The 24565-nt window shown below is 48.9% G+C and overlaps 1 protein-coding gene and 1 long non-coding RNA gene across 3 annotated transcripts; both read right to left on the reverse strand.

Annotated features, from left to right (window-relative positions):
- Positions 1-974: 974 nt before the first annotated feature.
- kcnd1 (potassium voltage-gated channel subfamily D member 1) lies at positions 975-24041 on the reverse strand. Of its 2 annotated transcripts, none has more exons than XM_023339871.1 (9): positions 24017-24041; positions 18399-19119; positions 16692-16937; positions 15451-16163; positions 6692-6854; positions 6397-6480; positions 5987-6082; positions 5037-5287; positions 975-4295 (listed from the first exon to the last, which is right to left on the reverse strand). In XM_023339871.1, the coding sequence occupies exons 2-9, from the start codon at positions 18552-18554 to the stop codon at positions 4088-4090; spliced, it is 1917 nt and encodes a 638-aa protein (XP_023195639.1). In that variant the 5' UTR covers positions 18555-19119; positions 24017-24041; the 3' UTR covers positions 975-4087. The 2 variants fall into 2 exon arrangements, with proteins under 2 accessions (XP_023195639.1, XP_005815470.1); XM_005815413.2 differs by lacking the exon at positions 24017-24041 and adding an exon at positions 22078-22238.
- Positions 13752-14691, reverse strand: LOC111609744. The gene is made up of 2 exons (XR_002753298.1): positions 14426-14691; positions 13752-14337 (listed from the first exon to the last, which is right to left on the reverse strand). It is a non-coding gene; the product is annotated as an uncharacterized LOC111609744 (long non-coding RNA).
- Positions 24042-24565: the final 524 nt, after the last annotated feature.

Genomic DNA, 24565 nt, shown 5'->3' on the forward strand with positions numbered 1-24565 from the left:
AGGGATAATTCATGATAATTAATGGATGGATAAATGTGCTCTTAATGTAATGTACATTTGTCTCCAAGATATTGATTTGATTCATGTTTTATTACTTTTGTTTGAGATAGATTGGGTGTAAGGATAGATAAATACATCTCCATAATGTTTCCTTATTGTTGCTTATTCTAGATTGTTTGTTACTAATATCATTTTAAATAAAGGTTTAATAAAGATTTGGAAATAAAAAAGTGACTTACCACGTGACAGACATACCACGTGACATATCACGTTTTGTAGCCATTTTTTTACTATTTAATTTGTATTTTTAATGTTGAAAGTGTTCTTGGGTGTTTTAAAAGGCGTTGGCAAATAAAATACGTTATTATTAGTATAATTATTATAACACGATCGGTACAGGAAATAGTGTCACTAGCGCCCCCTTCATTTCCGGAATGAAATAGTCCCATTTCCATATAAGGTATGAGACTGACAGTTGTCCGTCCCCGCCCCATTCTGTTTGCTGCAGCGAGGTGGACTTGAAGCAAACAGGAAGTCCGTGTTGTTTACACTGTGACCAGCAGAGGGAGGTGTTGAGTTTGAGGCTGAAAGAAGTGCGGCAGACATTTTCTTCAGTTTCTGTTGCTCTTTATTAGTGGAATGGATTATACACCTGTGTGCTTTAATGCTGTTTCCTCCCTCACTGCGTCATCATCATCATCATGGTCTGTCGGCCGGTCAGGTCAAAGGTCAAATCTCCAGGATGAACTGATCCTGACTGAACCTCCAATAAACACAGGTATCAATAAATTAGTAGATAAATTAATTCATCTGCCAAATATTGAACACAAAACTCAATATTGATAATACAGAGAAACAATAATTAATATCTGTTCATCATTTTCAGCTGTATTAATTTAACATATCAGTCATTTAATTTTCCATTTCCTTTTTTTCTTTCATGATTTTATTAAAAACATTTTTATTTTGCCTATTCATTTAATGATTTCTAAATTTACTGTCACATTACATTATTTTATTTTTTCAAAATGAATATATCAAAACCTTTTCAAAGTTTTTATGTATTGGAATTCATATAATAATTTTTACTTATTTTGTCACTGTTTTAGTGATACATTGGTTCATTTTCTCCCTAATAATTCAACAGTTTTATTGTGGAGAAAATAAAAATGTTTTACAATAAAACATTTTTCCCATAAAGAAAAATGAAAAGAATACAGAATAATGTGAAAGTAGTACTGCTGAAACTAATAAACAAATATTAGTTATGGTGTATAATCAAATGAGTTGGGAACCTTATTGATTTTTTTAAATTTTTTGGATGCAATATTTGATGATTTATTTTATTATAATTTTTTAGCTTATTTATTTTCAACAAGTTTATTTTTCTCCATGCAGATTCAGAGAAAAAGTTCAATAGATTCATTCCAACAAATGCAACAAAAATGTTTGTAAAATCAGTCGTTCTGTTATCAACTTTAAGACGTGTGGCAGAAATGAATATTTTTATTACATTGCAATAAAAATTCCATTTTGAATATTTGATTTATTTCAGAATTTTGTATTATTTTCCTGTAAATGCCTTCAGTCAGCCATTTATAGGTGCCACTGAGGTCAGAGGTCAGAAGTCCGGGGTCGGCCTGACAGTCGTGTTTCTGGTCTGTGGGAGGAGAACAAGCAACCTGCAGGCCGGGATTCAAACCCAAAACCTTCCAGCTGCTGCAGCAACAATAATACAAATTACAAAAATAACTTTCATTTGGGGCAAGAAAGGAAATCAATTATCCACAGCTTAGAACTGAACTGAATTTTGTTGCATTAGTTGCCTGTTGACCGTTGCTCGTGTTGACACGTCATTTCGTCTGGAAGCTGCAGAAGAAGAAAAACCTTCTGGAGTGTTTCCTGTCTGTCGCCGCGGCAACGCAGGAGAAAACAGCTAAAATACCTACAACGGTATCCATGCATAGTAGTGACTGCTCACCACACACACACACACGCACGCCCACACACACGCACACACACGCACACACACACACACACACACACACACTGGAGGAGCATGCCTGAATGAATCTGAAATCAGGAACTCTGATATAATCTGCTTGATTTCTCCTCAGTGGAGAAAAAATCCACAGGAAGGAAGGAAAGAAGAAAGGATGGAAGGAAGGAAAGACAGAAGGACGGAAGGAAAGTAGGAAAGAAAGAAGGAAGAAAATTAACAGAACCAACATCATCATGCATAAGGACAAAAGAAGAGCTCTTCTTCTTCTTCTTCTTCTGTCCTCGGTTTGTTTGTTGGGTAGATAGATGATGAGCGGAGCTACATCTACGAGGCTCATGCAGGAGGATCACCAGCGGCTCCCTGATCACCAGCGGCTCCCTGACTCCTCCATCTAATTGTCTCTGTTTTGGTTGGAGCATTTATGATACAAAATATGTTACAGCATTCAGTTTGCTCTGCTGGAGAAAGCGTGCCTTCAGGTTCTCCCAGCCGGTTCAACATGCTACTTCCTGTTTCCTGTCCTGCTTCCTGCTCCTCAGACGGAGACGGAAAGGCGGAGCAGGAAATATGTTTCATCTTTTCCTCCAAATAGCAGAAATTTTGATCATGTTTGTTTGTCTTTATGTTGTTACATTTATGTAAGATTGTTAGAAAAGTTTGGTGTTGGACTTCAGAACCGGGCCAAAAAGGACAAACACCAGTTCAACTGCAGCGGCTAAAGGATCCATGTTGTTCAGTTCTACCACCTAGTGGCCAGTTTGGAGACAGCAGCAGGAAGCAGGAGGAACAAGCAGCGTCACTCCGACCCGCCGGATCGACTCCGACCCGGGACTCCAGGCCACCGGAGTTTCAAGATGAACCAGAACCATGATACCAGTTGGGCCCGGACCAGAAAGTCACAGATCCAGAACAAACTGAAGGTACTGAAACAGAACCATCTGGACCGGGACGCCTTCCAACAACTCAGCTAATGGTGAGCGCCTGTCATCAGCTGGGAAGGTCAAAGGTCACGTCCAGTTGGACAAGTTAGACTAGAACCTCCAGCTGCTGAGCGGTTCTACTGGGTCATCAGTTGAACCTGGTCCTCGGTTTGTCCAGAACTCTTCAGCTGGAGCCTCTGACTGCTTCATTTGGACCAGAAACCAAACAGAACCAGAACCTACCAAAGGACTAGAACTGATCAGAACCAGCTGGTTGGTCATGTGACTCTGGTGGAATCAGCTGGTTCTGGTTCTGGTTCTGTATGGACCGTCTGACAGGAAGATGCACGTCAACCGGATCATCGGAACCTCCAGCTGGGGAACCTTCAGGTACTTCCTCCTGAAGTCTTCCTGTCACATGATAGATGAAAGCCGTTCGCTCTGCGGTTCTGCTGGAGTTCTGTTCAGCTCCCGGTTCTGGTTTCCTCATCAGAGAAACGTTGCATATTTTAAAGAGTAAAAGGTTCTTGGTCCGCATCAAACAAGCAGAACCAGAGCAGTTTGGATCAGAACCTGCATGCAGCAGTCCAAAGGTTCAGTTGCAGGAGGAGAGAATCAGTCCGGTCCGGTTTGGGCTGTCGGTTCCATCACCAGTGCTTCCATTCTTCAGAACCAAGTGATCCAAACCCACATTGTTAATCCTGAAGATTCTGTCTTTGGATCCTGGATTCAATCCCACAACAAACCCGGTTCTCACTGAAAACAGGGCCAAAACACTGAGCTTCTAGCTTGACCCAAAAACCCGAGTTCAGTCACTCCAACAAGATTCATTTCTAGACGGCGCCGCTTTCCATCCGACCCGTTTAAACAGAACCAAACCCAAAGAAAGAAACTGCTGGACCAGCTGGTTTAACCGATCAAGTATGATCCGGTCCAGGATGATCCGGTCCAGGAGGGATGGTCCGTGTCGGGGGTGTTGGACCGGATCAATGTTCTGATTCCTGAACGTTCCCAGGAGAATAAAATCTAAAGGTTCTGCAGCTTCAGCTTCATGCTCATCTGGTCTTCCTGCAGCTCCAAGGATGATCCCGGGCCACGGATCAGAACCAGAAGTTCAGAGGTTCAGAGTGGGAGGGTGGAAGTCTGGGGGAGCAGGGGTCAGAGGTTATAAGGAGGAGATCTTGACGGTTTCGTGGGTGTAGGCGGTGGCTCGGGTGTTCCGCAGGATGCCGGGGACGGGCGTAGGCGTCGGAGGCAGACTCTCGTCCGGCGTGTTGGCAGGCGGAGTGGGAATGCTGATGATGGCGGCGGTGAAGTCCTGATCACCACAGTTCAGCTTGAGGTTGTCCGGCTGGGCGTTGAGGCTGGATCGACTGGGGAGAGACACGGAGATTGGCATCAGGATCTGTCTGGCTTCCTGAACCATGTGGTTCTGGTCAAGGTGCTACCCTGATAGCTAACTGCTAGCTCTGCTGGAGGAGAAGACGACCGCCATGTTCCAAAAGCCATCAGCAGACCTCTGGCCTCCTCCTGATGTCGGACCAACCTTCCCATTGAGCTGGTTGGTTTCCTGCCGCAGACTTCAGTCCATCACCAGATCAGAGTTCAAACTGGTTTCACTGGATAAATCAGGACAACTTCATGTTCCAGCCTCCAGCCTGTGGAAATGTGTGGACTGTGGGTAAAACCCGGGTCAGTGGCAGAAACCAAGCAGTCTACATGAAGTCTATGTGGTTATGAGGAGGTCAGACATCCAGCCTGAATGGTGCCAGAGGTTTGTTGATGTCTGCCAGGTATAGATGGAAATTTCTGAGCCTGATTCAGAGAGAATCACCTTGAAATACAACAATAGGCTCCAGAATTCATTGGCTGCTGGACCATTCCACCGTGAGAAGAGAGCGGATCAGAGGCCAACCAGTCTCTGCAGAACACACGACACACTGACACTCATCCCTGAGGAACCCCTGGTCTGATCAGACCTGCAGTCACGCCTCTCCAGCCAAGCCCAGGGAACCTCAGGGCTCTGCTCCAGGACCTCTACATTCTCTCTAAGAGACCCTGATTTGGCTCATTTCTGCGTCGGTTGTGTGTTTGGCAGAGGGGCGATCACTTACGTTTGTGGCGGTATGGAGGTGGTCTTAAACTGCAGGGTGTCCAGCTCCTGGACGCTGCCCCGGCTCACGGACACCGTGGAGTTGGCCAGTCGCATGGCGGCTCTTCTGCGGGCCCGGCGGGGGCAGCAGCCTGTGGAGTTGTTCTGTGCCCCCTGCTGACTGGACAGAGAGGTGCTGCGGCTGGTCCGGAAGCCCACCGACTCGGTCATGCAGAGCTCGCTGTAGGTCATCTCATCGGTGAACTCGTGGTTCTGTGAGGACAAGATGGAGGAAGATACCAATCAACCTTCTGACCACCATGGAGGAGTCAAACCAAGAGTTCACCTGTCTACTGCTTAGCTTCATTAGCTCTATTAGCTTCAATAGCTCTATTAGCTTCATTAGCTCTATTAGCTCCCTTAACTCCATTAGCTCTATTAGCTTCATTAACTCCATTAGCTTAATTAGCTCCATTAGCTTTATTAACTCTATTAGCTTTATTAACTCCATTAGTTTAATTAGCTCCATTAGCTTTATTAACTCTATTAGCTTTATTAACTCCATTAGTTTAATTAGCTTTATTAGCTCCATTAACTGTATTAGCTTCATTAGCTCTATTAGCTCCATTAACTCCATTAGCTCTATTAGCTTCATTAACTCCATTAACTCCATTAGCTTAATTAGCTCCATTAGCTTTATTAACTCTATTAGCTTTATTAACTCCATAAGTTTAATTAGCTTTATTAGCTTCATTAGCTCCATTAGCTCTATTAGCTTCATTAGCTCTATTAGCTCCATCCTGCTCTCATGGTATCGTGTCTCATTTTTTTGTTCTTGTGTGGTTTGTGTTTACGATGAAGAGCAGCTATAATCAGGAGGAACCACAGAGGGCATGGTTCCTGTGGTTCCTGTAGTTCCTGTGGTTCCTGTAGTTCCTGTGGTTCCTGTAGTTCCTGTGGTTCCTGCCTCACCGTAGTTTTTTCCAGACAGTGAAGCAGGTGGTTGTGCTGATGCTCAAAGGCGGATCTGTTCTTCACACACAGAGCCGTGCTGTCGCTGTTCCGGTCCTGAAAACACGACAGAAACCTGTCAGTCCTCACAACCTGGAACAATCAGTTATCGGTTATCAGTTTTCCCAGTGAAGCATATTGTGGGCTTGCAGGTCAGCCTCCAGCTGTTGTCATGGAGACAGTTGTTTCCTCCATCATGGTGAGGGAGGCAGAGGTCCAGAACCAAAGCTGGAAGTTGAAGATCTGCTGGAAGGACGATCTCCTGATGACCTCCATGTCTGATATTCATTCATTCATCCTGCAGTATGCTGCAAAGTTGTCTGTCTGTCGGTGTGTGTGTGTTGGTGTGTGTGTGTATGTGTGTGTCTCACTCCCAGAGTGTGGTCCTCTTTGTACTGCAGGAAGGCGTTTGAAGTTCCTTTCTTCGCCATGCGGATTCGAGCCAAACGGACTTTCTATGAACAGAAGAAGGAAAACATCAGCGTCACACACACACACACACACACACACACACACACACACACACACACACACACACACACACACACACACACACACACACACAAAATTCATTCTCAGTTGTACGATTCTGAAAACTACACTACTGCATGAGGCCCTGCTTCCTGTGGGCGGAGCTACAGGGATGAGGTCAGACAGTCTTCTGACCTGCTGCGCTCTCATCTTGTCGGCTCTCTGGTTCTGGTGGTAGATCCGGCTGAAGTTAGACACGATGACCGGGACGGGCAGCGCGATGACCAGAACGCCGCTCAGGGAGCAGATGGAGCCGAAGATCTTCCCTGCGATCGTGTTAGGAACCATGTCACCGTATCTGCAGAGAGAAGCAGCAGCTCAGAAAGATGCTGGAGGGACCAGACCGATTGATCAGATCAGACCGATTGATCAGATCAGACCGATTGATCAGATCAGACCGATTGATCAGATCAGACCGATTGATCAGACCAGACTGGATTAGCAATAAATCTCCTCTCTCAGCTTTGGACCCAGAGTTCTTCCTGAGCCCGGCGCCACGCCGAGCAGCCGGGTCTGGACCTCCAGACTTTAAACTAGAAACTGTTTGATCTCCAGGTTCTGACCTCACTTCCTGTTCTGTTCACCTCTCACTGTTTACTTCCTGGTTCAAACCAGCCAGCAGCCGGCCGGTTCTGAGGCTTCAGGTTTAGCTGCTACATGTTAGCATGGAGATGCTTTTTTGGGCTAGCATAACTTGTCTGGTAGGCTAACTGTTTTTAGCACAACATGAACTCAACATCCGTGTTTTCCAACGTCCAATCGGATAAACCCAGAGAAGCGGCTTCATTGCTAGCATTAGCGATGAAGCTGTGTGTCAGATTTACAGCCGTACCAGAAACAAACAAATACAAAGGTTCTGCCCAGAATGATTAAAATGTGCAGATATTATTATTGTTTTTGAGCAGAAACGATAATTCTAAGTCTGGAGTTTCTGATTGGATCTGCTGTGAGTTCAGCTGCAGGGTCACCTTCCCACCAGCAGAGGTCAGTAAAGCGCTGCTTCCTGAAGTCTTGGCCGCAGAGAAGTAATTAAACCAGTTAGTGTGTGTGTGTGGGTGTGTGTGTGTGTGTGTGTGTGTGGGTGGGTGTGTGTGTGTGTGTGTGAGGCTGCAGCTCCTAATGTTTAATAATGGATGGCAGCATTAGGAGCTTGTAGCTGCTTACTGAAGGGAGACATTAGGAAGTTTAGATTGTGTTTCTCTCCTCACTGCTTCCTGCTCTCTGCACTCAGTCTCTGCATTTCTCTCCATCTCTTTTCCAGCGGTCATTATGTGGCGCTGCTGGAGCCAAAGCTCCACTCCCAGAGTGGAGCTTTGACACCGAGCCAGAGGCTGGGAGGAGGAAACAGGAGAAGGAGAGGAGGTCATGAGGGACAGGAAGAAGAAAGACGGGACGTTTGGAAGATCTGATCTGAGTAAATCTGGAGTCGACTGAAGGAGAGCATCGATCCGTCCCTCTGAGCTTCATTTCACCCGGAAACCGCCTGAAACGAGAGCAGAACCTGCTGGTTCGGTTCTGCACGAGGGTCAGGTTGGTCACTGAGCAAAGCCTCAGCCAGGAGGCCTGAGGAGGAGAACCGGGTCGGCCCTGGGACGGGAAGCGTCCTGGTCCGGGTTAAATCACCCAGAGACAGAGACAGGAAGACGCTCGGGACCAAACTCTGAGCTGAAGCATCATTTTCTGATTCCTGGAAGCTGAAAAATGGAGTTGGACAGCAGAGGAGAAAGCTGCTTTCTGATTGGACGAGATAGGAATCCATTAGTGCTGAGTCAGACTGATGGGATCTGCAGCAGCCAATCACAATCTAATAGAGGGACAGGCGGCCAATGGAAATTAGTTTAGAGGAGAGCAGGAAGGTCCCGGCAGGATCCGAGAACGTTCCCATGACGACCGGCAGGAAGCAGCTACAGGTCTGACCAGAACCCGCTGCAGCTCGGTGGTGGCATCATCATGATGTGGGACCTGACTGCAGGTCAGAGATGGAGAGATGAAGAGCTTTGTTCCTCTTCCTCCCAAGGACAGCGGTATCGACCCGGCGGGTCAGCAGCTCAGTTCGTCTTTCCTCACCAAAACATTCTGGATCACAGAGCTGCTAAAACCTTCATCCTCCTCCTCTTCCTCTGTGACCGGCAGCCATGTTTAATTGATGGAGTGATGATGAAAGTTGCAGGAGGAAGGATGGTTGTTCCGTGTTTTCCTCCTCTGGAGAAGATGCTCCAGTCCAGACACCGCTCCTCTTCATCATCATCTTCCTCCTGCAGGTTTTTAGCAGAAAGTCTGAAGTCTGGGTTTTTTCTCTAAATGTTGGAGAAATGGCCAGAAGTTCTGGTTCTGGTTCTGGTTCCAATAAGTAACATTCAGAGTAAAAACCAAACTCTGCAGAACTCTTCATATCAGCCAGCAGAACAGAACCGGAACCGGGCCGGGTCGATGTCCAACATCTCTGCAGCTTTAAATAGAGCAGCTGAAAATAGAGGCAGAACCGACCCGATCGGATCAGAAGCCTCAGAGCAAAGGCTCTGATGCAGTGCGGTTCTGTGACTGAAGGCCTTTTTGTGCTACGAATACAAAATGTGAATATCATTCAGTCTGACTCACTGAACCTGATCCGGCTCGTCAGTTTAATAGCACCTTTTGAAAATGAAACCTTTTAGCAGCTTTTAAACATACTAAGAGTTATAAAGACGTTATAACATCAGCTGCCATAGCAATGCATGGAAGCACCTACAGTCCTGCACGTTAGCACAAACATTAGCGGTGCACTTCCTCTCTAGTGACCTGCCTGTGGAGCAAAGCAACGCAAAATAAGCATTTAGCTAGCTTGTATGTATTAGCCATGTTTAGCACACTGAATGGAGAAAGTCAATGATAGACAACATGCTAGTGACAGCATTTAGGCTAACATTAGCATTTTGGCTCATTTTAGCTTACACACTAGTTTAAACCTACTGAATGGAGTAAGTCCACACTGGTCAACATGCTTCAGATGTTCCACATGCTATTAATATTATTTTAGCTAAGCCTAGCATTGATGCTAATCTTTAGCATCAGAACCCTGGTTTGACTTTGGCTTTGAACTTCTTCACAAATGTTCTAGTTAATCTAAAATGTCTTTGCCTTGGTGATGCAATTATTAACATATTCTCATTTATGGAATGAGTCTGTAGATTTGCTCAATGCTTGCCTACAGTTGAAAACAATTACAAAATCCACCAACATTTTCTGTGAAGTATTATCACAATAATGTAGTTGCCTTTTACTAGCTGATTTTACCGAGCGCTCAGAAACTGGAGCACTTCATACAAGAGAGGACAGTTGGGCAGCAGAGTGACCGTCGCTGCTCCTGGACTGGACGGCGGCCATTAGCCGCTACAGCTAGTGACGTGAACCTGCGGCGCCATTACTGGCCATCGTTTGATTCCACTGAACCAAACTGATCCGATGCAGGACGAGCAGGAATCTGTCACAACAAACGGTTGGAGCCCCACATTTCTTATCCACTTTCTATACATTTTGGCTTGAATAAAAGTGCCGACGTTTGGATGTGTAAAATATCTCTACCTCTCTGGATATAAACCTAGAAACAGTTTGGTCACGATACCAGCGGTGGTTGGTTAGCTTCTTTAAACAGCTGCTTTACTGATAATCTGTCAGAAAGTCGATGTTTGGGTCGCCTTATTTTTGAATTAACTGAACCGAAACACGCAGCGGGTTCATATCATGGCTGTCCAAGTCAAGCTACAGCATTAGGCTACTAACCTGCTCCACACTTTAGATTCAAGTTTAAACTTTTTACTGACCTGTGAAATGTGATTCCCTTCGATCTTATCTTGCTCACCTGTCAAGTTTTGGACTAGATACAGGAAATGGCGCCAAACTTCAGAGGCTTTCATAGAGAACTGATGATGACGATGATGATGATGATGAGTCGCCCAGCTTCGTTCCTCCAGGGTTCCGGTCGCTGTTCTCAGATCAGGTGGATCTAGGAACCCGGTCTGGATTGTCCAGATGTTCTGTTCCAGAGAGGAACCCTCAGGGTGGGATCAGGTAACGGCGGCTGGCAGCAGGAAGCAGCAGGCACTTAGACAGGAAATGCAGCAGTGAGACAGACTCCATGTTGGTTCCTCCTCACCGTCCGGCCCAGAGAGTTCCTGCTGGAGGCGTCCAGCGGCCCGGGAACCTCTGATGACCTCAGAGTCTGACCTCTTCGTCCCGTTGAGGCCCGGCTGCAGGAGGAACCAGATGTGGTTCTGCCTTCGTTCTCCTGGTCAGCCACCCGATCGTCTGGTCCAGATATGAAGCAAACTGTTCCAGAGGTTCTGAGGTCCAAACGGACCGGAACCCTTCAGGTTCCCGGTCAGCCGGTTCTGACTGAGTGACGTCACGTCAATACGAAGCGTGATTCTGCAGACCGGGAGGGAACGGCGATCAGATGCTTCATCCTGGTTTCTATTTGCGGCTCCTGCTGCTTTTATTTTCTGCCTCCTCCTCCTCTCTTCTATTTCTGGCTCCTTCAGTCCAGAATAAATATTTCAGAGCAGCAGCTGATGTTCCAGAGCTGCAGGTCCAGAACCACCAGAACCCCGTGAGGGGCACAGGCCGGGGGTTCAGAGGAGGGTTCCTTACACTTCGACAGTCAGCTGTTGATCCTGGGACGTTACCTGGCAGGTGTCTGGACCAATCACAGTCCACACTCAGACCCGAGATAACGATCAGGTCAGACCGCGATCTTATTGGTTGTTACGGCGACAGACGGAGGCAAATGTGCAGAAAACGTATAAATGATGCAAAATCCAAAGCATAGCAGCAAAAACCTAAATCAGCAAAACAAATGCTAACGCTAATCGCTGCAACCGCAGGAAAACTGAAGCAACACAGAAAATGGAGGAGTCCTCAGACGCTGAGAGGAAATAATTGATGAGAGGAGGAAAGGTTTCTGTGAAGCTCAGCCAGGCAGACGGAGCGGCTGCAGTCTCACCTGGAGACCCAGAAGAAACCTTCAATCTCAGACCTGAACTGAAATTGTCGGTTTTCCTGCAGTCGCTTCTCTCTTCTGTTTTCAATCTGCTCCTAATGCAGTCCATGTTTCTGGTTTGGCACTGAGTCCTAATAAAGTGGGTTCTGTTCTGACCCATGTTCCACCCAACTGGTTCTAGAACTCAATGGTTCCATGAGATGGAGCTGAAGGATGAGAAGATCTTAGCAGTTTTATTCAGTCGGGTTTTATTCTTAGAGCAGCTGCTCTTAAAGTCAGGTTTGGAAACGTTCCCGGTGTCTGGAGGACGATCCGACCCGAAGGTCAGGGTCAGAGTCGGAGCAGACGACGGCGGCCGGCCGAGGCGACTCTGGTCCGATCTGAAGGTTTCCACACAGGATGCAGAGCAGAAACAGTTCAGCTGCAGAGAGCGACTCCTCACTACGTTTCCCAGAATGCATCAGGATTCCTGACAGACCCAGGCTTCAACTTTAACCAGAAAACAGACGCAGTTCCTCACTCTGAAGATGAGGCCCGATTTAATGGCTGTGTGTGTGTGTGTGTGTGTGTGTGTGTGTGTGTGTGGGCGTGTGTGTGTGTGTGACCATCTGCCTCCATTTCTGACACATGACCTCAGGTTTTAATCAGATTATCAGAACATCTTCCAGCTGCTGTGTTGACTGAAGATATGTAACCATGGCAGCGGCCCCGCCCATGTCTACCTGTGTGTGTGTGGGTGTGTGTGTGTGTGTGTGCAGCAGGATTTGCGGTGGAACATTGACTCTGTGGTGACTCCAGAACTCGCTGAGCAGCAGATTCTGGAGTCTCTTTTGTTTCAGCATCTTGAATACTTTCTATCTCGCTCGTTGCTGGTCCCAGTAATCACTTTCCTGGCCCATGAGGCGAACTGACCCAGTTCTTCAGTTCATTGACAGATCCTGCTGTCATCCTGCTAGTCTCCACGTTGTTTTGATAAAGTTTGGATTTTAATTTAATCAGATTAAAGTTGTTTTATCTGCCTTCTCGTCTGACATTGGATTCAGCAGAGAAACAGAAAATAACAGATACAGCAGACGACTATTAAGCTCCAAAGCCTTGGTGAGGTCAGGCACTGATGTTGGCTGGCTGGGCCAGTTCTGTTCGCTACCACCTACAGAACCAGTAACGGGTTGCTGCTTGATGGGAGTCTCTGCCTGCTGGAGCATCAACGGTCCTCAGAAACGTCTGGAGGGTTAATGATTTAGTCATGAAACGTTTAATATAAAATAATTTGCTCTTTGAGATACGATAGATGACCAGAACCATCAATTAGTCTGGAACCAATGACTGAAACCGGGGCAGCAAGCAACGCTGCATCATGAATGAACATCATCATCATCACAGAGGACCCGGCGGCGGCGCGGCCTCAAAGGTCAGCAGAGGAGCGTCAGAGGAAAACGAACAACCAGAAAGTAAAAATACCTCGTCTAAATGTCAGAACCGCCGTTCTTCCTTTAAAGCCACAGAAGAAGAAAGAAACTCTGGTTACTCTGAAGTTTAAAACCAGGACGAAAGCAAAATATCTGCAAGGGTCTAAATGCTCATCCAGACTGGCTCTGAAGGCTCCTGGAGGTTCTGGTTCTGGTCCAGTTTAAGGAGTCACATACTCTGAAAGCTGTGTTGCTCCTGCAGGAACAACAGGATCATCTGGAGTTCAGACACAACCAGTCGGCACCTGCTTCCTCCTCACACACACACAGCCGTGTTTTCATGTCTTGTGGGGACTTTGCATCAACTTCCAATAATTTTCTACAGTCTAACAACAAACCCCCAACCCCCAAAACCCAAACCCCAAACCCAAACTAAAAGTCAATTCACACTATAGTCCTAACTTCTAACCGAAAAGCAGCATTTACCCTCATGGAGACCAAGAAAATGTGTTCCTCCCAACACACACATGTTTGCGCAGCTATCTTTGCAGGGACTTTCCATTGACTTCCATTCATTTCTACAGCCTAAACCCTAACCCTATCCCAACCCTAACCCTAACCAAAACCAAAACTCAATTCACACCTTAATCCTAAATCTAACCCCTGACCCAAAAACAGTGTTTCCGCTTGTGGGGCCCAGGCTTCGGTCCCACAAGGGGAAGTGTGTCCCCACAACGTAGTATGTCAGGAAAATGGTCCCCAAAAGGTATTAGAAACAAACACACACCACACACACACACCCACACACACAGTCCTGTGATGGCTTTATTATTTCACTGCTGGTTTGTTTGTGGAGCGATAAAACACAGGAGCAAAGCAATAAAGCAGCTGGATGGAAAACAGAGATAAGAAGAAAACAAACCAGAAAAGACGAGAGACGATCGTTTCAGTTTAACTGATGGATGATCAATTGTCTGCAGCTCAACCTGCAACAATCTGACAGCAACGTTGGCTCCTTCATTAAAGCAACGTTGACTCCTCCCTGAAGCGACGCCCCTAATCAGACTGAACTCTGGGTAACTGATGGATTGCAGACGTCAGGTTTTAATGGAACATCTTGTGGAGCTGAAAGTTGCTCTGCAGTGTTTTTGCTGTGTGTGAAACATGAAACGATTTGACCCAGGTTCTGTTGGGAAATGTTCTGATCCATTAACCGGGCAGGGAGAAGCTGTTCCTCTGTTTGAGTGGAACATAACAGGATAAAGGTCCGGTTTCCCTGCAACCCGCAGACCCGTCTGGACCGGAGCTGCAGCTCAGCGCCGCATGCTTCGCTGCAGCTTCCTGTGCAGCTGCAGGCGAGGAGGAAGTAAATGCTGCCTCCATCTGAGCTGATTATCCTGTTAGTCACAGAAATATGTTTGAATTTGGAGGAATAATCTTTAACGGTGCATGATGCAACAATGAAGAGCCGGTTGAGAGGCAGACCTGCATTTGGGGGCGTTCTGGTTTCCCCCTCTTTAGATGCTTTATGAATGCATCGTTCCCTCCAGCTCTGTTCACTTCGCTTCAAACTCCAGACCCAGTTGTTCGGTTGGGTTGGTCCGGTGCTCCTACTAACCTCGGTCTGGATTCAGCTGAAATGAAAATGAGCTCTGCTGCAGTTCAAACTCCGGTACCCCAACCGGCCAGGGACCGCGCTAAAAGCAGGAAGTGGACTACAGCGCAGGGCATTCTGGGTAAATGCAACCAAAACAAAGACGTGCTAGATTAGACTCACGAGGAGAGGAACAGAGCAGATGATGATGTTGTGGTCCCAGTAGAACCAGCAGGAGGAAAACATCCTGAACCCAGAGAACTGTCCCAGTCGGGTCTAGAAAACCCAACTGGGGAAGAAATCTCGGTGTCATTTTCCTGGAACTGGAAGGAGAAACACGGCGTTGCTTCGGTGTCTGCAGAAGATCTGAGTGAAGCCAGAGAGGAAGCAACTTCAAATGGACCTGAACGTAGCGACAGTGTGATGAAGTTGGGATGATGACACCTTCCTGACCCGGCAGGTTCCTCTGAGGTGGGAAACGGACCTGAATGTGTTGCTCAGCATTTCACGCCGTTTTGCTCCTGACCTCGACTTCCAGACACGGAGCAGCAGGACGGCCAGCGCCGCTTCCTGACTCCCACTCTGCTGCTCCACACACAGCAGATAATAGACCAGAGCTGCAGCCCCACACACACACACACACACACACACACACACACACACACACACACACACACACACACACACACTCCGTCCACCGGCAGCGGTGAGGAGCGTGGGCAGCCAACACACACCGCCGTACTCGACAAGCAGCGTGTGGGAGGAAAACACACACTTCATCTCTTTTCATGGTGGGAACCAGGAATCCGTGTCCTGACTGTTTACGCCGAGGAGCACGCGCTCCCGTCGCCATGACAACAACACGAAGCAAAACACAATCTGTTTGATGTCAGACATCCAGCCCAGGCCCACTCACCCCAGTGTCGTCATGGTGACGATGGTGTACCAGAAGGAGGCTGGGATGGAGGTGAAGGTGGAGCCCTTGGTTCCCTTCTCAGCGTAGAACATGACGGTGGCGAAGATGATGATGGCCATGGTGAGCGAGAAGAGCAGGAAGCCCAGCTCGGAGGCGCAGCTCTTCAGCGTGTAGCCCAGGATGCGCAGGCCCTGCGAGTGCCGCGAGAACTTGAAGATCCGGAAAACCCGGAAGACCCGCAGGGTGACGAAGGCGCCGCTCACGTCCTCATTCTCGGGCATCACCAGGCCGATGTAGTAGGGCATGATGGCCACCACGTCGATCACCGACATCACCGAGCGCATGAACTTGCAGCGGCTGGGCGCCGCAAAGAGGCGCATCAGGTACTCGAAGGTGAAGATGAGAACGCAGGCCGTATCCATGCAGAAGAAGGCCAGCTGGTACTTCTCGCCACAGGGCAGATCCTTCACGCTGCCCTTGGGCGGCCGGCACGGCACCGTCTCCACCACGTTGGCGATGACCGACACGGCGATGAAGAAGCCCGTGACGTAGTAGAAGACCAGCGCCATGGTGGAGGTGTGCGGGTTCTCGAAGGCGCGCCACAGCCGCTCCCTGGAGGTGCTGTGGGGGGGCAGCGGGGCGTCGGTCGCCTCGTTGGCCTCCGTGTCCTCTGCCAGCCGCTCCTGGTTCTCTTTCTTCCTGTCCCGGTATTCCTTCAGGAGGAGAAGAAGAAGAATGTTAAGTGGGCTGAACACAGCTGAGTCTGAATTCACATTTCTGCATCAAACTGAGGAAGAAATAAAGAACCCAGAAGACCCGTTTGGGTCTCATTAACCGAAATCACAGAGAGGAGGGGCTGCTGAGGAGCCCCTCAGATCCATCAGGTTGTTTCCTCTCTGCTGGTTTGGCTGATGAAGCTCTTCTCCACAGAGACTTAACGAGTTCAGCTGCACAACATCCAACATTAACGCCGAGCATTAGCAGGCAATAAAAACTTGAAGCTACCGTGAGCACACCGCCATGATGCAGGCATTACCAGCCAATCAGGAGGCGCCGCAGAGCAGAGAGCTCATAAAGAAGGAAACTGCAGCATTCCTGATTTAGACGCTCTGTGATGCAGCGCGGGGGGGAGGGCTCCTCAGATTAACTGGTTAGAAACGACTCAAAGAACAATCTGCTCCGTGACCCGTCTGGCGGTTCTGGTTCTGCCAGTAGGGTTCATGCAGCAGCTCCGGACCTACCTCCATGCAGCAATCCCCGATGATCTCTGGCACGATGCCGTAGAAGGCCAGCTCCTCGTCAAACGCCTGGACGCACTCGTGTCGGGGGTAGTGCAGCTTCCCGGTCCGGTAGAAGTTCAGGATGTGCCGGAACATCTCTGGGTCTCTGTCGAAGAAATACTCCTGGGTGTCCTCGTTGTAGAAGAACTCCTTCTCCGAGGAACCCAGCAGCGTGTCGGGGTAGCGGTCCAGAGTGTTCTTCCACGTCTACAGGGACCGAGAACAACGCAGAACACTATCAGAAACCGCAGGAAGAGGCTCATGGTTGGTAAGCAGCTGGGTTCTGCTCCAGAATACGAGTTGAACGGTTCTGCTGCTGGTTCTGCTGCTGGTTTGAAGACGCTCCTACAGAACCTGAAGCAGAGCCGCAGCTCTCTGGCAGCGGTTCTGGCAGCGGTTCTGGAGATGGCACCACTTGGACGGTGGAGAGTCCACAGTAACCCTTCAGCCTCATTTAGGAAGATTCAGAAATGTTTGGACCGATCCAAAAGGAGGATCCGCTGGTGGTCCAGATCAGAACCAGAACCTGGGTCCAGACAGAGACAGTGAACCGGCACCATGCGGTCCAGCCCGATCCGGTTCCATCTGGACTCCTCCCTCTTCCTGCTGGGATGGGTTCTGCTAACTGAACCCAGAAACCAACATTAAAAGGGGAACTGAACCAGAACCTCTGGAACTGCTGGTTCTGGTTCTTTCAGAAGCTCCAGCTCCTCCTCATCCCCAGGCTGGAGTTCTCCAGAGGCCCGGTACCGATCCGTTCATTGGTCCAGCTTTTGGAGCAGGGATGTATGTAAATGCTGCAGGACAGAAGATCTGGACCGGACCAAGGTACAGATCCCGGACCTGCTGGTGGTTCCTGTCGCAAGAGACTGGTTGGACGGGTTTTAACCACTTCCTGGTTCTGGTTCTGAAACCGGATCGTTGCTCTGACTGTTTCTCACCGTTTGATATTCACAGAGAAACGGGGCAGAACATCATCAGAACCGGTTCTACAGAGAAGACTTTCTGGTCTTGATGCAGCAGAACCCGATCAGAGCAGCAGAACCCGATGAGAATGAATGAGGAACTAATGGATACGGCGGCACCAACGTCTTTAAACCTGTAGACGCTGCTGCCAGAATGGACTGACTGACTGACTGACTGACTGACTGACTGACTGACTGACTGACTGACTGACTGACTGACTGACTGACTGACTGACTGACTGACTGCTGTGACTCAGCAGACCCAAAGGTTCCCGGGTCAGAAAGGAAATGGACCGCTTGTCTTCTTTAAGGCCACAGAATGGAGTTTTAGTTCTGTCTGTCGGAGTCTCATGAGAAACGTTTCTTCCTGCAGACGGAGGCCGACTGCAGGTTGGTTCATATCTGGTGCCACTCCGAGCTGGAACCAGTTTGTAGGTTTTCCTGGAAACTGTTCAGACTGAACTACTGAGATGGAACCAGTTTCTGGAGTCGGTCTCCAGTCCTTCTGAACTTCCCAGGATAAATTCACCATGTTTCTGTTTTATCAGCTGATTTTTCAGGGCTGAAACCAAAAGCTAATTCTGCAGCCGACTGACGGAAACCTGTGGCTCCATGACTCCTGCCTGGCAGAGCCAAAGGTTTGGAGTTATTCAGCAGAACATTGTCATCAGCTGAAGCATGCTCAGTAGACGGCGGCACCCACCTGGAAGCGGACGCCGCTCACGTTGACGTACAGGATCTCGTCGGATCGGGACGAGTTGTCCACCGGAGGTTTGGGCATCGTCTTCTTGGCCAACGGCAGCCAGCCCACCGCCGCCGCCCGTGCAAACGGCAGCCACGTGGCTACGCCGGCTGCCATCTTGCATCAGAGCGTTTAACGGGAGGAGGAGTCTAGAGGCGTCAGGGGGCGGGGCTAATGGCTAAAGGTGGGAGGCCTAGTTAAAGCAGGGCTCACTGCTCCACCTGATCCGACTTCCTGGTCTGGTCTGGGCAGCGAGAGGCGAGTGGGTTGGACATGTTGAGTGGGGAGAAGGGGTCAGAGGTCAGGGAGGTGTCAAGCCATGAAAAAGACTCAGAAGTAGCAGGAAGATCTGGTGAACTTCCTGTTTTCAGCTCCTCAGGGTGAAAACGGTGCGATTTCCTCCAACAGGCTCTTTATTAAAGCTGAAGCCGCCGAGTCCAACAATAATAATAAAGTTTAATATCGCTGTTTATTTCTGCAGGGATCTGGAAGAAGAGCAAATAAATCCAGGAGTGATGAAGAGCGTCTCCGCCTCCTCCTGCGCCGCTCTTATTAAAGGATGATGATGAGGATGATGAGGATGATGATGCAGCTCACGGATCCGCCGTCCTCGGCTCCGTCTCTCCGTCTCCCAAACGAAGGCCGGAGGAGACGCTCCGCTGCGTGTCCATGTAAGGCCGTCCTGTCAGGAAACACAAACACATCGGAGCCGGAGTCAGACGCAAAGCAGGAGGGGAAACCACGGAAACCCGGAGGGCAGGGAAGCCTGGAGGTTCAGGCAGGAACCAGGACAGCAGCTGAGGGAAGACGGACATCTGGACGGTGAACAGACGTAAAGAATAAAAACAGATTAAATAAATCAGGAAGAACCAACATCCATGAAAAGGAAAGAAAACAGGAAAATAAATAAACAGAAAATAATTTTAATTACTCAAATATTAGAACTGGCAAAATTCAAAAAACTTTTCTTATCAGCACCTTTTTGTCGCCTCACAGCCAGAACTGAAGGGGCGGAGCTAAGCCTTTCTGTCTGGAGAAAGGGGCGGGGCTAAGCATTTCTGTCTGGAGAAAGGGGCGGGACTAAACCTTTCTGTCTGGAGAAAGGGGCGGGGCTAAGTCTTTCTGTCTGGAGAAAGGGGCGGGGCTAAGCATTTCTGTCTGGAGAAAGGGGCGGGACTATGCCTTTCTGTCTGGAGAAAGGGGCGGGGCTAAGCCTTTCTGTCTGGAGAAAGGGGCGGGACTATGCCTTTCTGTCTGGAGAAAGGGGCGGGACTATGCCTTTCTGTCTGGAGAAAGGGGCGGGACTAAGCCTTTCTGTCTGGAGAAAGGGGCGGGACTAAGCCTTTCTGTCTGGACTTCGGTCACACAGTTGGGAAGCAGATCTATGTGAGAGAAGGTCTGGTGCTTTACCTCCAGCCTGGTTCTGACCCAGTACTGCATGATCTACCTTCAGAGGTTCTGCAGAACTGGGTCAGATCCTGACCTTTGACCCGGTCAGGCTCTGCAAGTTGCTGTCCAGAGAACGGAGCGGAACCAGTTCTGATGTGATCGGATCAATACCTGGAAATCATTTCCAATACCGATCAATTCCTCTGATCAGAGGTCATTCAGAGGTCATTCCAGGTCCAGATGTTCCAGTTCTTCTGAAACATCTGGAGTAAAGGCCCTGGCCTGGGAATAAACCTGGAATAAACCTGGAATAAACCAATAAATCTGTAATGAAACTTTAATCGCTGGAAGCTTCCAGACCCTCAGAGCTGAAGATCGTCTTCCTCAGTTTCACACCAACAGCGTGTCCGTCTGATCCAAAGCCCGGTTCTGATCCAGACAGACATCTGAGCCCGGCCACACCCAGAGGGAGAGCGGCACTGCTGGAGCGAAACCATTAGCTGAGCTTCAGTGCAGGAGAACCTCAGATTCTCCTGGAGGAACTCGGTTAAACTGTCCGGGTTCTGATCGCTTCCGGATCGGTGGGATCCTGGATCCCGGCCGCTCCTGTGTGGTTGAACGGGTCGAGGCCGTTCCTCTGGCAGCAACCCAAAGCTGCAACGGGTCAGAGACCAGCGAGGTCCAAACATGGAGAACCAGCAGAGCCACAGAAAATCCACCAGGAACCAAAACAGAACCGGAGAGACGCTGGGATCCAAACCCGCTTCCAGACGGGTACAACACACCCGGACCGCGTCCTCAGAGTCAGCCCCGCCCTGCTGATGACCCGACTACCTGCCCAGGGGGGCTGGACCCTGCAGAACCTCGGGGGGTTTCAGTTCTGACCTGACAGCAGGTTCTGACCCGCTCCTGAGCCTGGTTCTGCTCTTCTGGTACAGTTTGGGTTTTAAATTGCTTCCCTGTCCTGACGCCTAGACGATGAGATCGATATCAGTTTATTTTTAGATCATTCTTTGTGAGGAGCACCAAAATCAGGCGCTACAGAACCAGAACCAGAACCAGAACCTTTGGATCACCAGAGAGGAAATGTTTCTAGACGATTAAACCTCACGTGGATTTGAACAGGATTCTTGCCTTTTTGAAAAACAAATATTGTTAGCCTCTGGAAAAGTCAAGATGGCGGCCATTTTTCAAAATGTCTACCATGGTCATCAGGAAATATTATTTTATACTAAATTTGCTAATATTTATCACACATAAATACTTTGGGTGTTAAATCATACATAACTGAACACGTAAAAATCATATTTACTGATCATTTCTTATTTTTCCCCCCTGGTTGTCATGGAACATAAATTTGTTTGGTGTCAAATCATCGTTACCAGAAACATCACATGGTTCAACTAACTGCTTTAAAAAGATTAAAAACGGCGGCCATCTTAACTGAAAATGAACTTCCAGAGGACCCAAAGAGCGGGAACCAGAGGTCGATGTCACAGGTCATCCCAGGTCATCTCCATGGAGACCATCCAGCCTCACGTCTTTCTGTTCTGGCTTCAGTCAGAAAGTTCCCGATCCGCCGACTTTCATCAACCCTCCGAGTCCAAAGTCACATTTTTACCAAAACCTCAGTTCAGCCTCAGATCTCCGACCAATTTCAGAAAATCTGAATCTTTCTGCAGCCGAACCAACAGCAGACAGTCGGAACCTTCAACCGGTCCATCCGGGTCGGTCAGGTTCCTCCACAGGAAGCATTCAGGCTGACTTCTGATTGGACAAGAGCTCCGAGGATGTGAATATTAATGAGTACAGAATGTGTGTGTGTGTGTGTGTGTGTGTGTGTGTGTGTGTGTGTGTGTGTGTGTGTGTGTGTGTGTGTGTGTGTGTGTGTGTGTGTGTGAGGCGCTTAAAAGCAGAAGTTCATCACTAATTCATTACGTGGATTACATCAACATCAGGCAACACACACTCAGACACACACACACATACAGTAACACACACACACACCCCGTCACACACACACTCAGTCACACACACACACACACCCTGTCACACACAGTTGGTGTTTTTCGCTCATCGTCTCTAGAAGTTGAGTTTGTCTCCAAACTCTTCCTCCCAGTTGTCCCGTCCCGCTCCTCCTCCTCCTCCTCCTCCTCCTCCCTCCTCCTCCTCTGGTCTTTCTATTCTCAGCAGTGAATCTGGAGCAGTTTCCAGTTTCCAGTTTCCAGTTTGCAGTTTCCATCCTACTTACCGCTGGTCAGGCTGATGAAGAAGAGGAAGAGGAAGCAGCTCCTCCAGGTGAAAGCAGCAGAAAGAGGAAGAAGAAAAACAGAAAGAGGAGGAGTAGTTGTGCCGCCCGTGAGCCGTCCTGCTCTGCTGCCGCGGCAACAACCACATCTCCTGTCATCCTCCTCTTCCTCACGCTCCTCCTCCTCCATTCGCTTGCTCGACCCTCCCTCCACTCTTCTCTCACTCTCTCTGCTTTCTCTCTGCTCTCCGTTGTCATTCCTGATCTTTTAGCCTCTTACTGTCTCTTCCTCCCTACACACACACACACACACGCCGACACACACACACACCCCCACACACACTCGATGGTCACAGATTCAAAGACTTAAAAACTTTGTTGTTTCCTTTAAGGAAAACTTGTTCTCTAAAGATCTTCATCATCACAATCAGCTCCTCGTCATCATCGACTCCCGGAGACCCAGTCGGGTCCCGGAGACCCAGTCGGGTCCCGGTCCCAGCGTTTGTCTGATGAAGGGGCTTCCTGTGTTAGCTCCAGGCTAACAGGTCTAGCCTTAAAGGAGCTCAGTGTTTCGGCTGTTATTCAGTTTTCTGGAAGCTTGTTCCAGATTTGTGGTGCATAGAAGCTGAATGCAGCTGGTCCATGTTTGGTTCTGATTCTGGTTCTGATGACCAGAACATGCTGCTTGGCTGAGACATTAGTCCACTGGTCCTGGAAATGTTCTGCAGCTGGTAGAAGACCCACTTTGAAATGTGGCTCTGAAGGGTCAGGTCAGAGGTTAGAGGTCAGAGGTCAGCCTGATCTTTGGTTTCCAGCTGGAAGAACTGAAGCTGCATCTAGATCTATAACTCTAGATCTCTGACCCTGATGGGTCCCTGAAGGAGAACCAAGAGATGAACTAATAAGCGGTTCTGTTCCTTCAGAGCGTCGCATCAAGTCAGAGGACTCCAAAGCTTCACGCTGACAGCTGGATGAACTCTGACCCCCGCAGGTTGATTAAATAAACCTGGAAAGTTCTGCAGGAGCCCCCTGGTGGCCTGCAGGGGGAACAGCCGGTCGGAGTCGGGAGGAAAACCCGGACTGGACCGGGTTTTGTCTTTCAGAGAGGTTCTGCCTGAGGAAGAGGACGATGAAGGTGGAGCTTTTTGTGGCAAATCGATGAGACAAGGAAACGCTGGAAACTCGTTAATAATTCATCCTGGGACAGAGGACAAGATGAAAGACAAGATGGAGGACAGGATGGAGGACAAGATGGCAGACAAGACGGAGGACAGGACAGAGAACCAGATGGAGGACAAGATGGAGGACAGGATGGAGGACAAGATGGAGGACAGGATGGAGGACAAGATGGCAGACAAGACGGAGGACAGGATGGAGGACAAGACGGAGGACAAGATGAAAGACAAGACGGAGGACAGGATGGAGGACAAGATGGCAGACAAGACGGAGGACAGGACAGAGAACCAGATGGAGGACAAGATGGAGGACAGGATGGAGGACAAGATGGAGGACAGGATGGAGGACAAGATGGCAGACAAGACGGAGGACAGGACAGAGAACCAGATGGAGGACAAGATGGAGGACAGGATGGAGGACAAGATGGCAGACAAGACGGAGGACAGGATGGAGGACAAGACGGAGGACAAGATGAAAGACAAGACGGAGGACAGGATGGAGGACAAGATGGAGGACAGGATGGAGGACAGGATGGAGGACAAGACGGAGGACAAGATGGAGGACAGGATGGAGGACAAGATGGAGGACAGGATGGAGGACAGGATGGAGGACAGGATGGAGGACAAGATGGAGGACAAGATGGAGGTCATGTGATTAAAACATTTAATTTGAATAAAATCACATTATAAACTTGAGGGTCGAATCGTTTTAACACCATCAGTCAAAATGGCCGACACCTCTGGCCCCGCCCCCACAGCCAACCCACCAATCAGCAGCTGGCTTCGATCCAGCCTGAAGGAGGTCCGGTCTGCTGTGCTGCAGGTTCTGGTTCCGGTTCCGGCAGATGGATCAGAACCGATGGCAGGAATCCGATCCGTCTGGTCCCCTGACCCGCAACCATGGCAACATGATCACAGGTGTTAATTCACCTGAGCCGCTTCCTGTTACCTAGAGGAGCTACGGATCAGAACCAGCGGATCAGAACCCCCTCTCTGGCCCGGTCCACCTGGTTCTTGGACTGCTGGCTCCGGTCCGGTCTCAGCAACTGAAACCTTAATTAAAGCTGAACCTGGACCCAGTTCTGATGGCCCGGGTCCAGGTTCAGTTCAGAATCAGAACCTACCAGTTGATTCTGACTGTTTAACCAGGCTGCATGAAGCAGGTTCTGGTTCTGATTGGGTCCAGATAACTGGACCTGCTGCTGTGTTCTGTATCCATTCAGTGTGTGGTTCCATGAAGGTCCTGACAGCCAACTGAACCAGAACCAGAACCAGCACCAGGTTTCTTCTCCCCTCCAGCTTCATGTTGCTGGTTG

Source organism: Xiphophorus maculatus, chromosome 1 (genome assembly GCF_002775205.1).
Source record: "Xiphophorus maculatus strain JP 163 A chromosome 1, X_maculatus-5.0-male, whole genome shotgun sequence".
NCBI classification, from domain to species: Eukaryota; Metazoa; Chordata; class Actinopteri; order Cyprinodontiformes; family Poeciliidae; genus Xiphophorus; species Xiphophorus maculatus.

Excerpts from the sequence above, each read along its gene's own strand:
- kcnd1 (XM_023339871.1), bottom strand. The coding sequence starts at position 18,554 with ATGGCAGCCGGCGTAGCCACGTGGCTGCCGTTTGCACGGGCGGCGGCG. Across the intron at positions 6,855-15,450 it reads GTCACCATGACGACACTGGG|ATACGGTGACATGGTTCCTA; the intron begins GTGAGTGGGCCT and ends TTCTCTCTGCAG. Across the intron at positions 5,288-5,986 it reads ACTGTCTGGAAAAAACTACG|AACCACGAGTTCACCGATGA; the intron begins GTGAGGCAGGAA and ends TTGTCCTCACAG.